Source organism: Schistocerca piceifrons, chromosome 4 (assembly GCF_021461385.2).
Source record: "Schistocerca piceifrons isolate TAMUIC-IGC-003096 chromosome 4, iqSchPice1.1, whole genome shotgun sequence".
Classification (NCBI taxonomy): Eukaryota; Metazoa; Arthropoda; class Insecta; order Orthoptera; family Acrididae; genus Schistocerca; species Schistocerca piceifrons.
The window spans coordinates 34,920,404-34,933,786 of record NC_060141.1 but is presented as its reverse complement, the minus strand read 5'-3'; the positions used below and the strand labels follow the sequence as shown (position 1 = coordinate 34,933,786).

At 44.8% G+C, this 13,383-nt stretch overlaps 1 protein-coding gene across 1 annotated transcript in view; it reads left to right on the top strand.

Moving 5' to 3' along the window:
• Positions 1–13,383, top strand: part of LOC124795572 (myosin light chain kinase, smooth muscle-like) — a 1,044,560-nt gene that overhangs the window by 263,756 nt on the left and 767,421 nt on the right. Inside the window, exon 8 of the mRNA XM_047259644.1 lies at positions 9,908–10,181. Within this exon, the coding sequence (XP_047115600.1) occupies positions 9,908–10,181 (274 nt within the window). The remainder of the gene's footprint in view (positions 1–9,907; positions 10,182–13,383) is intronic.

Genomic DNA, 13,383 nt, shown 5'->3' with positions numbered 1-13,383 from the left:
TTGTGATTCTTGAACAGGGTATTCGCTATTACTAGCTGAAACTTGTTACTGAACTCTATTAGTCTTTCTCCTCTTTCATTCCTTGTCCCAAGCCCATATTCTCCTGTAACCTTTTCTTCTACTCCTTCCCCTACAACTGCATTCCAGTCGTCCCTGACTATTAGATTTTCGTCCCCATTTACATACTGCATTACCCTTTCAATGTCCTCATACACTTTCTCTATCTGTTCATCTTCAGCTTGCGACGTCGGCATGTATACCTGAACTATCGTGTCGGTGTTGGTCTGCTGTCGATTCTGATTAGAACAACCCGGTCACTGAACTATTCACAGTAGCACACCCTCTGCCCTACCTTCCTATTCATAACGGATCCTACACCTGTTATACCATTTTCTGCTGCTGTTGATATTACCCGATACCCATCTGACCAGAAATCCTTGTCTTCCTTCCACTTCACTTCACTGACCCCTACTATATCTAGATTGAGCCTTTGCGTTTCCCTTTTCAGATTTTCTAGTTTCCCTACCACGTTCAAGCTTCTGACATTCCACGCCCCGACTCGTAGAACGTTGCCCTTTCGTTGATTATTCAATCTTTTTTTCGTGGTAACCTCCCCCTTGGCAGTCCCCTCCCGGAGATCCGAATGGGGGACTATTCCGGAATCTTTTGCCAATGGAGAGATCATCATGACACTTCTTCATTTACAGGTCACATGTCCTGTGGATACACGTTACGTGTCTTTAATGCAGTGGTTTCCATTGCCTTCTGCATCCTCATGTCGTTGATCATTGCTGATTCTTCCGCCTTTAGGGGCAATTTCTCACACCTAGGACAAGAGAGTGCCCTGAACCTCGATCCGCACCTCCGCCCTCTTTGACAAGGCCGTTGCCAGAATGAGGCTGACTTCTTATGCCGGAAGTCTTCGGCCGCCAATGCTGATTATTTATCAAAATTTAGGCAGTGGCGGGCATCAAACCCGGGGCCGAAGACGTTTTGATTATGGATCAAAGACGCTACCCCTAGACCACGAGTACATCATTAAGGTACCAACGCATATCACCCGATGTTCTTCATCTCCGAAGTACACTTCTGACAGGTCTCCAAAATGCCCATCCTTTCCTTAATTATCGGTCACCAGTCTTGCGACTCATTTGAAGGCTGTGTCGTGATTACCCGTGCTATCCAAATGTGTTCATCTGACAGCAGCACTTTAAGACCTAACCACATTGCGCAGTTATTTTTTATGCCAGAAACTCTCTCTTCCCCTACAGTTTTGCCCTCTCCGTCATCTTCTAGTGATAGGCGTAACTTGTGTATCGCGCTTTGCACCCTCCTTCCATCCTCCCACTCCCTCTTGGCATCACCCCCATTACTCGTGCAGCAGGTTCGGCCATCTTTGTCCCAGTACATTAAAGGTCAAATATTTACAACGGCAGAAAACGTACGAAAACCCTACACAACGAGTGGCCTCGTGAAGACAGTGGACATGACGCCTGTCGTCGGTTGCTGAAGCCTGTGTAGTGCCCTTGTCACCATACAGTGGTGGCAGCAAGGGCTTCCTGATGCCACACACTAGAATCGGCGCTCTGAAGATCCATACCAGACACTGTTGACTCCCGAAAGAGGAATTCTCGAGTGGTCTCCGATTTGGTATGACCCATGTGTCTTGTACAGATTAGCAAGCTACTTTGAAAGTCACTTAATTCGCCACGTGGCTACATAGCCACTAAACATCTGTCCGTAGTAGACTGCTCATATATTATGTCTACACTCACTCCACAAGCTGCATCAACCCACAACAACAAAAAATGTTCAAATGTGTGTGAAATCTTATGGGACTTAACTGCTAAGGTCGTCAGTCCCTAAGCTTACACACTACTTAACCTAAATTATCCGAAGGACTAACACACAAAAAATGGCTCTGAGCACTATGGGACTCAACATCTGTGGTCATAAGTCCCCTAGAACTTGAACTACTTAAACCTAACTAACCTAAGGACATCACACACATCCATGCCCGAGGCAGGATTCGAACCTGCGACCGTAGCGGTCACGCGGTTCCAGACTGAAGCGCCTTTAACCGCACGGCCACACCGGCCGGTGACAAACACACACACCCATGCCCGATGGAGGACTCGAACCTCCGTTGGGATCAGCCGCGCAGTCCATGACAGCACCGCATTAGACCGCTCGGCTAACCGCGCACGGCAAAAACCCACAACATTCGGGAGTCGTAACGTACAGAGCACCTCTTCAAATGAGATGACAACCCTTCCCCTTACTCTCTGCCGTTCGTTTTAGTTACGCAACCGATCAGACAAATTTCTTTTCCATTCCAAAATACACATCCCATAACATTTCCGGCAGATGAAAACGAATTCGCCTTATTTAATTTTGAACCATCAGCATCTATCTGTGGCTTTGACTGCTTGTTTCGTATGTGGCGTGAAGTAGTGGACCCGTATCCCATGTACAGCAAAGACATTGTGGATCACGTAATGCATTGCCCTTAAAATTACGAGAGCATTCACTGGAGACACAACAGCAGTTCAGAGATGTTGGCCACTGATGGATTCGTGTGTCCGATTGGAGTTAATCTTCTGAGTGTCAGTTAGGACCTGAAGATGGCGTACTAAATCACGGATACTGGTGGCTATACAATAAATAACATCCAAAGGACGGCCGTAAGTGTTCCATTTTATTACATAAGTGAATGGCCGAAGTCACTCAAACATTCAGTCAGAGCTGTAAGTGGTGATTCAATTACGCCAGAACATTGTCCCCCGAAATAGTCTCCAATCGGAAGTCGACCATGAAAGAAGAACTTGATGCAGAGTATACATATCTTTCTTGTCCTTTCTTTCCCTTTGAGTATGACTGTTTTTTGCTTTGTTTGGTTTGTGTTTTTTGTAAGTAACTGAAATTAGTAACCGCTATTTATCTCCATATTAAATACCCGCCAGGGTAGCCGAGAGCGCTAACGCGCAGCTTCCTGGACTCATGTAGGCGCGCCGGTCCCGGATCGAATCCGCCCGGCGGATTAACGACGAGGGCCGCTGTGCCGCCCAGTCTGGGTATGGTTTTAGGCGGTTTTCCACATCCCGCTAGGTGAATACCGGGCTGGTCCCCATGTTCCGCCTCAGGTACACGGCTTGCAGACATCTGAACACATTCGCACTTTTCCATGGATTACACTCCACGCAGACAGTTGGGGTACACTAATTCCGTCCCGGGCGGTATGGGGTGGCGGCAGGAAGGGCATCCGGCCACCCTTTAACCATTAACATGCCACATCCGATTAACGATGGCTGACCCTTCGGGACAAGGCTCAAGTGATAGAAAAAAAATTTATCTTCATATTAAAACACTTTAGCTTAAAATAAATAATTATGGAGATGAACACACTGCTCAATCAGTTTCCCACAGGCAAAGTTAGATGATAGGTCAGCAGAATCACGGAAAGTTTTTTTATGTAGCACCGGCTATACCGTAAACAAACTTCTTCTTACGTTGTAAAGGCACTCCATTCTAGCAGATTGATTAATCAATACGTTGAGATAAGTTAATAATTGTTCTTGGTAGACCTTGTGCATGTCATCTCGCAAGACTACGGAATGCTCTCCTTCTTTTTTTTTAAAAAAAAAAAATCATTCACTATTTGAAATTTGGAACTTTGTTTGGAGAATATGCAGAGCAATTATCACAATGTACAGTCCTCTTTCCTGATTTCTCTTTGTTAAATGACAACGTGCTCATTTCATAATATGGAATAACAGTAATGCCTTGTACTGATAGCTTGTACAGAATATACGGTACTACGGTCGAAACAGCCCGCAGCCTCTCTGCCAAGACTCTGCCTACGTCTGGTTTAGGAGTGTCTCACATCCACAAGCATACTTCACTGCTAAAAGCTGCTGCAGCCCGTGCCAAGTATTTCCCAGAATAGTAGAGACACGGCAAATTTCATCCCGTTATTTTCGTGTCACCTGTTGAGAAGACATGTGTCTACTTCAGAATATTATCAACAAACTAAGAAAACATGCCAGTATTAAAAATGTATTACTTCTATTTCGTCTATCAAATAGTGTTGCTCTTGTTTCATTTGGCTTTTCAGTTTCGAATGTTTACAAGTTTTCTGTGCTGATATTATATATATTCTAACCTCAGAATATGTGCAACTGTTGTCACATACACGTTAAGACGGTTTATGCATAATTTCATTTGGAAAACCTCGACAAATGAGTGCAAACTATAATTTCACTGTCACCGCATCGTGGGGAAGTGACACTTATTACATATCGACAAACAAGCAAAATATACCACATTAACTCTCGGTCTTTCGAAGGATTTCCTTGGTTTCAAGGTAAAACAGAAATTTCCTAACATGACTCCAAGTTTTAATGTCTTACTTTCTGGCTAAGAAGAGCGATAGTAGAAGGAAAGTGTAAAATACGCTTCGTTTAGAAACTAAATACCTTTCTCAGTACCTGATAGAGCGCTGTCGTTCTGTTAAACTCATACCATGGAGGATATTTCCCGGTAACCCGACACCAACATAGCTGATTAATAGAAGGAAGGGAAAAACGAAGCTTAGCATTTAAAGATCAGCCGATGAGGAAGTCATTAGAGACAGAACAGGTACTCAGGTTGCAGAAGAGCGATTATGGAAATCAATCACCTCCTTTTCAGAGAAACCATCCCAGATAATCCTCATTATTGTTTTAAGGAATCCGTAATACACAATTTGAAACGGAGGTGTGCGTACGTTGACTTGTCGGGAAGTCGGAAAGTGTTTACGTAATGTTTTCTGATAACATCTAAAATCATTGGAGGTCTGATTACGTTGTGGGGTTGCTGTTCCTGAATTTTGACCTGAGATAGTAATTTTGATGCATGTTAAAATGAAAACATGTCCATTAATTGCATGTTTTCCACACAATGTAAACGATTTGTAGTAAGAACTCTTCCCCATCAGATAATATTGCTCTGCCCACAAATGAAACAAAATTTCATCGCTTTTCTCGGCTTTGCTGCACTGGCCTGATCAAAGCCTCGACTAAGTCCATCGAACTTACATGGAATGGATTTGAATATTATTTGCGTGCCTTAGCAGTCCAGTAACAAATACTGATCGAGCTTCAGGGATGATCGAAGATTTCCTGGAGGTTGAACTCTGTAATAATAGCAAAAATAGGTATTAGGTACGCGGCTGGCTTCTCTGAAATGAATCGCAACGAATTTCCGCATACTTTTGGTTACGTGTAATTGAGTTTCCTTTACCAAAGGCTGCTGATCACCTTGAGCCCTTACATGAATGACTTTTCCGTCTGATTTAAGTATGATACTGGGTAGTGTCTGTTTGGAGAAAGACTGCAGTTAATAGCTGGCTACTGAGAAACTACATCCGCCAGCGTTCCCTTGTACTAGATACAGTCTTCCCTTAGTAACGTCTTGTATTTTTGTACTAAAACTTCTCGCTTTGAGTCTGTGCACTATAGGTAAAAAAATATTGGGACAGCCCCATATTCTTTCCTTTACCTTTAATCTACGATTAACGTATAAATGAGTCCCTGTATGTCGAAGACGTGGCAGCAGCACGTAACCTTGTTCTTGATGTGTGTCAGTTTTATTTGTTTACCGGTTCTGAGGTGACAGTCAGAAAAGAGATTTCTGTTGAAACTTACGGGCTGAGAGGCTGAGGTCAAAGCGTAAACTACATCTACATCTACATCCATACTCCGCAAGCCACCTGACGGTGTGTGGCGGAGGGTACCCTGAGTACCTCTATCTGTTCTCCCTTCTATTCCAGTCTCGTATTGTTCGTGGAAAGAAGGATTGTCTGTATGCTTCTGTGTGGGCTCTAATCTCTCTGATTTTATCCTCATGGTCTCTTCGCGAGATATACGTAGGAGGGAGCAGTACATTGCTTGACTCCTCGGTGAAGGTATGTTCTCGAAACTTCAACAAAAGCCCGTAGCGAGCTACTGAACGTCTCTCCTGCAGAGTCTTCCACTGGAGTTTATCTATAATCTCCGTAACGCTTTCGCGATTACTAAATGACCCTGTAACGAAGCGCGCTGCTCTGCGTTGGATCTTCTCTATCTCTTCTATCAAACCTATCTGGTACGGATCCCACACCGGTGAGCAGTATTCTAGCAGTGGGCGAACAAGCGTACTGTAACCTACTTCCTTTGTTTTCGGAACTAACGATCCATTTCGTCCTGTCTGGGGCAAACACTGACAATAGCGTAGAAAGAACAAAGAATCCAGAATTTAAAGGGGAATTATGCAGGGGTTTCAAGAAAAAAGATCCATCTGATTTCAGACGACCATATCTTCGACACAAGTAACGCTTTCAAAAGAACCATCATATTTAACAATGGTGTATCTTTTGCATGTATCCAGGTACAACCTTGGGGTGCTTTTTATAGTTAAGTTAAGGTTCAAAGTTTACATTTCTCATTTACGTTTGACAAATATTCAATGTGTCCTCAAATGGACAGACGACAACTTATGACACGATACCCCGATCCGTTCTATTCTTTTGTCGGCATTTATGGAGCTATTGCAATCACTGTTATTCCTCTGCGACGTCGTTATTCACCCAACGATATTGGAAAGGGAGGTGTGTTCGCTGGCTCCCACAAAAATAAAGGTCACATACCGTGAGAGGACGCGATCTTGGATGCCAACGGTGTGATGCTAGATGTGTCCGCCCATTTCCCTGTGCTATTCACAGTCCAATACGCGCGACAAAAATAACGCCACACAGTTTTAAGTGAATAGCACGTGTTGGAACAGAGAACGCAAAACGCATTTTCTTGCTCTGTTACAACCACATCGCCTCTACGCACATTGGGTAAAGTGCGACTGACCGATCTAGCTGCACTACATAGATTGCTACCGACAACCCGCCCTAACGGAAACATACAAATGGTTCTGAGTAAACTTTTAATTTCGGTGCATGATTTACGATTCTCCCCAAGTTTGTGTCTTAATTTGTGGAGAAAATACAGTCGTGCGAAATCGGATGAATCATTCTGAAACACCGTGTATTTTCGAGAACGAATTTTCAATCTGCAGCAACTTCCTGGCAGGCGGCAGGCAGTTTCTTGGACTTGGGACATTTGGCTTTCGCGGGCAAGTGCTCTCCCAACTGGGCACCCGAACACGACCGCGACTGCCGGCCGCTGTGGCCGAGCGGTTCTAGGCGCTTCAGTCTGGAACCGCGCGACCGCTACGGTCGCAGGTTCGAATCCTGCCTCGGGCATGGATGTGTGTGATGTCCTTAGGTTAGTTAGGTTTAAGTAGTTCTAAGTTCTAGGGGACTGATGACCTCAGATGTTAAGTCCGATAGTGCTCAGAGCCATTTGAACGACCGCGACTCGTCCTCACGACCTTACTTCCGCCAGTGCATCACCTACCGTCCACACTTTACAGACGTTCTCCTGTATAAATAGCTGGACTAGCGCTTCTAGAAGAAAAGGATACGGCGGAGGCGTGGCTTAGCCACGGCCTGGGGAACTGCACTGAGGTTCAGACGAAAATAAAGCTGTGAAGACCGGTCGTGCTCAGCCGTGATAACCAAAGGTATACCTTCAGAGTTTGAATCCCATTCCGTCAATTTTAATGTTCCAGGAAGTTTCAAACAAGGGCACACTAGGCTGCAGAATAAAAATACATTCTGGAAACAATCCCAAAAGCTTGGCTATTCCATTTCTCCGAAATATCTCTATTTGCAGGTGTGTAATCTGGAATGGTATGAAGGAGAACTTCTGTGGATATTGGCACGTTGTAGAAGAGGTACTGCAGGAAGTAACATTATGAGAGTCGTGTTTGGGTAGCTCAGCCGGCAGGTAACTTGACCACGAGAGGAAAAGATCCCAGGTTCGAGTCGACTTAAGGTGCCCGGAAGTTTCAGTCTTCATTTGGTTCCATCTCGCAAGATATCCGCACAGATGTTAGTAAATTGTCTGTAGGCACCGAACACTGCTCTCACCCAGGAGTTCTAAACACCGGCGTTCCCTGTGTTAACTGGTAGGTGTTTGAGAGACGTGTAATACAATGGTGTCCAAAATTAAAGCAATAAACTGCTATTTTCCCGTCCCGTGTGTAAATTCACGATGAATCGTAAGTCCGCATGATCGTATTCTTTACAGAAGATGACTGCCCAGTCAACGGACAACAGCGCCAACAATGACGTCAGGGTACCTATCAAGCGGGGTAATGTTTGCCGGGTAGTCCCACATCCACAATCGCTGTGTACACAGTCACAGACTGGTGCAGTGTGGCCTACGGACTCTCTTCCGTGGAGGGCCTTAGGAAGAATGGAAGCGGGAGAGTATCAAACTGATGTGTCCCAGTTGCTTAATGTGAATCGTTCTGTTGTTTCTGGGATGAGGCGGTAGTTTATAGAGACTGAAACTATGTTCCGGAGACCAGGACAGAGCCGACCACGTATGATATCGAAAAGAGTGGACCGTTATTTAGCCTTAAGGGCACGACGGTAGCGCCTTAGAACTGCACTGGAAGCGGCATCCGAACTCGCAGCAACCCCTAGACGAGCTGTATCGAGGCAAACGGTGTACAGAAGGCTTCAGCAGAGCGGTCTTAATTGTTGGAGGCTTGTTGTCTGTTAATCTCTGGCGTGTCTTCACAGAAGGGTATCTCTAGAGTGGAGCCGTCAACACGCCACCTGGATGGTCAAACATAGGGCCAATGTTGTTTTCACAGATGAGTCCCGATTTGGTGTGGAGAGTAATTCTCGACGGATTCGCTTCTGGGGGACACGTGGAACACGATTTCGGAACCCAAACGTTGTGGAAAGGGACGGATATCGGGGAGGATCCCTAATGGTGTGGGCAGGGGTTATGTTGACCCCTCGAACACCTCTTCATGAAATTGTGTGGGTGGATCGGCAAGGTTTAACTGCTGCCAGGTGTTGTGACGAGATGTTCGGACCTCATGTGCGGTTGTCACGAGGTGCTGCTGGCCCAGACTTTGTACTGATGAACAATAATGGTCGATCTATGAGGTGTTTTTTTGGAAACATAAGATATTGCAGAATGACATTGTCACTCTGCAGTGGAGTGTGCGCTTATATGAAACCTCCTGTCATATTAAAACTGTGTGCCGGACCGAGATTGAAACTCGGGATCTTTGGCTTACGCGGGCAAGTGCTCTACCAAAGGTCCCGAGTTCGAGTCTCGGTCCGGCACACAGTTTTAATCTGCCACGAGGTTTCACATAAGATATTGCACACATGGCGTAGCCTGCTTGTTCTCACGATTTCAGTCCCATACAGCATGTCTGGGATGCACTAGGAAGACGGGTTGCACCAGGTCAACATCCACCAACCACTCTCCAAGACATATGAGCAGCTCTGCAGGAAGATGACATCATTCCCGGTATCCCCCGTCGTTGTCAGGCCTATATTGGTGCCATACGTCCCACGCTGAGCATATTAAACAGTCGTCAGAATGTGTGTGCAAACCCTTGAAGTTGGAAAAAAACGAAGAACTTTTTGTCTAGCGTCATGCATGTTCCAGTTGATTACGTACCGCATTATTTACGGTGTTTGTACATTAGTATCAGCCGCGCCGGATTAGCCGAGCGGTCTAGGACGCTGCAGTCATGGACTGTGGGGCTCGTCCCAGTGGAGGTTCGAGTCCTGCCTCGGGCATGTGTGTGTGTGTTTGTCCTTAGGATAATTTAGGTTAAGTAGTGTGTACGTTTAGCGACTGGTGACCTCAGCAGTTAAGTCCCATAAGATTTCACAAACATTTGAACATTTTTTTTACATTAGTATCACCTGTTTATACTGTATCATGGCAAAATAACAGCAGCCTTGCAGTATTTCCGTTTGCTGCTTTAATTTCGCACACGTGTGTACTGGTGGCTGGTGCAGACCGTCGCTCCATGACGAGCGACGAGGCCAGCTTCCACACGCTGGAGCTGTCGCACGCGGCGCTGGAGGACTCTGGCGAGTACTGCGCGACGGCGCGCAACGCGCACGGCGCCGTCTCCTGCCGCGCCACGCTCGTCGTCGACAAGGGCATCCGCGCCTACGTCGCGCCCGACTTCGTCTTCGAGCTGGAGCCCGCCGCCGCCGCCGTCCCCGAGGGCGGAGAGCTGCGCCTGCGCGCGCAGGTCGAGGCCTACCCCGCCGTCGGCGTCATGTGGTGAGTACTGCAGCCCACAGCGCCACACCGGAGAATATATATAAATGACCTAGTAGATAGTGTAAGGCCTACTTACTGTGGGGTAGAAGGGATACGATAGCTTTCTTGTTATATTTGGTTGTTATTACGGTAGCCTACATTTAACATTACCTGATTTTTGTAACCTTTTTGGTTTGTTATCTACGATAGCTATTCAGTATGTTGTTGTTGTTGTGGTCTTCAGTCCTGAGACTGGTTTGATGCAGCTCTCCATACTACTCTATCCTGTGCAAGCTTTTTCATCTCCCAGTACCTACTGCAACCTACATCCTTCTGAATCTGCTTAGTGTATTCATCTCTTGGTCTCCCTCTACGATTTTTACCCTCCACGCTGCCCTCCAATACTAAATTGGTGATCCCTTGATGCCTCAGAACATGTCCTACCAACCGATCCCTTCTTCTGGTCAAGTTGTGCCACAAACTTCTCTTCTCTCCAATCCTATTCAATACTTCCTCATTAGTTATGTGATCTACCCATCTAATCTTCAGCATTCTTCTGTAGCACCACATTTCGAAAGCTTCTATTCTCTTCTTGTCCAAACTATTTATCGTCCATGTTTCACTTCCGTACATGGCTACACTCCATACGAATACTTTCAGTATACATGAAAGAAAGTCGTAAGCAGTTGTTTACTTGTGACATGCAAAAAGTTTGAAGACGTGACAAGAAGTACTAATACGTCTCACACTTTTTGCGTGTCGCAAGTAAACAACTGCTTACGACTTTCATTCATTTGACGTAACACAGGTACGTCAAATCTTTAGCGTTATGCACTTCCGATACAAAACAAATGCTATACACTATATTTTTTTATTTACGTTACTTTCATTGCAATATGTCTAGTAAACGAACTTTAAGGGAGATAAATGCAAGTAACGAATAATTTTTACAGCCACTGTATCAAGTGTTCCTGTGCTGTACGTAATAGGCTACTATGAGTATATTATAGCTGTAAAGAAAGGCATTTAACGAATGCTTTTGATTCGGTGAGTGTGTACTCCACTACTCCACTACTGGCCATTCAAAAGTCCCGCCCGCAGTTTGGCAGGAATATGGCCGCCGTATCGTCCGGTTGGCCACTCTCTCGACACCCTCGGGATAACAAGGCCGTCCAGCAGTGTTAGTGACGTCACACTAAGCGGCCCATAGCCGGCGCAGCAGTCCACGGACACCTCCGTACAGACGCGCCTGATGCTAACCATCTTCTGTCCGTCATACAGAAAGGAGCGAACTATAATATGATCCAAAGACCAAATTATATATATTCTTGTAAACAGCATAAAGGTTCATAACGAAATACCGATTACATATACGGGCAGGAATAGGTTCTAGAACTCCTCTGAAAAGTGTTTATCTTCAGTACCAGAATGAACATCAAATTGTCAGGTTTTCTAAATAGAAAAGCACTTTGTTAGTAACAGACAGCAATAATGAGACTTGCAGTTGGTGATTTCTACGTGGAAAAGCCGTAGAGAGATTGAAAATGGTAAGTAAAGAGAGCCTCAGCCTTTTGCTCACATTCTTACCTTTCATAACATTTTTAATATTGTTTCAAGAAGTGTATCTTCAATAGCAGAGTGAACTTCAAATTGTCAGGCTTTTCTTAAAGGAAAGAGCAGTCCCTTAGTATCACAGTGCAAGACAGAATCTTGTGTTCAGTGATGTCTATGTTAAAAGGAGAATATTTGATATCTATCTTTTGTTTCCATTCTTTATTACTGGGGATAAACTTGTAAAAATTCTTGAAAAGAGCTGTCACCATGAACATATGAGTAAATTCACAATAGTCATGTTTTTTATGAGATAAAGAGAACTCTTGTTACCTTATTGTAAACGAAAGTTGTGAGGGTTTTGCTATGTATGACAGTGTTTAAGATAATTTACTTTCAGTGTAATAGCTTGAAAATGTTAAGTCCTGCTGTCAGTTGGCATTTGTCACCACCTGTATGCGAGTTTTAAACCTAAATAGTGTTCTGACAATTATAAAATAGTGGCAAAGTTCCTCAACCGATTAAACCTATTCCTGCCCGTATATGTAATCGGTATTTCGTTATGAACCTTTATGCTGTTTACAAGAATATGCATAATTTGTCCTTTGGTTCGAATTATAGTTCGCTCCTTTCTGTATGACGGACAGAAGATCGTTAGCATCAGGCGCGTCTGTACGGAGGTGTCCGTGGACTGCTGCGCCGGCTATGGGCCGCTTACTGTGACGTCACTAACACTGCTGGACGGCCTTGTTATCCCGGGGGTGTCGACTCTCTCCCTATACAGGCTCTCTATGGCTGGAGCGCTGCCGATGCCCTCTGCCGGCCTCGCCGCTGAGTTGCAGGGTTCGAAACCCCGCGTCACCTGAACTGCGAGGGCTCACACTGCTGCAACCCGCACAGTGTACAATTTGCACGCCGTGTCGTCGGCGCCTTCCAACCAGCTCTGTGGCACCGCGGGACAGCCGTACACTTCCAGTTAGCGGAAACCCAATACCAGGTTGAAGCATGCTTTAAAACCGAACTTGTGGTTAATGAAAAAGGACTGCAAAATTACTTACCAAGTAATTCAATTAAAACAACAGTATTTAGATCGATACTTACGAATATAGTTTGATATCAGCAACACATCTGATGTTTGTCATAGAACGAACAAAACATCATCTTACAGTATCGTCAGCTTTGAAATCAACAGTTTTCCTGTTAGACTGGTTTACTACGAAGCTAGAGACACAAACTTTTGAACGATATTCCAATTCGTTTCCTGATATAATACCATATAAATATTTTGGATGTTTCTTTTCTGCCGAATTGTTTGTATTAAAACTATTTTGTGGTAATAATACACTAAAGTTCATGAAAATGTCTTCTCTTCTTCTGTAGTGGTCAATCCAATGGCAGCTTGTCTCCATTCTGTGCGTCTTTCAGCTTTTCTCTTCATTTCTTTATAGGTGTTACATCCCACATCTTTCACGATTTGATCCATGTATCTCAGCCGTGGTCTTTTTCCCTCGACATATCCCTCTATGATTGTGTTCAGGAGTCCTTTATGTCTTAATAGATGGCCTGTAAATTGCACTCTTCTTTTAAGAATGAAACTCCAGAAGCTTCTCTTCTCACCAGCTCTTTCCAGAACCAATTCGTTTGTGATCTTGTCGACGCATTTTATTTTGAG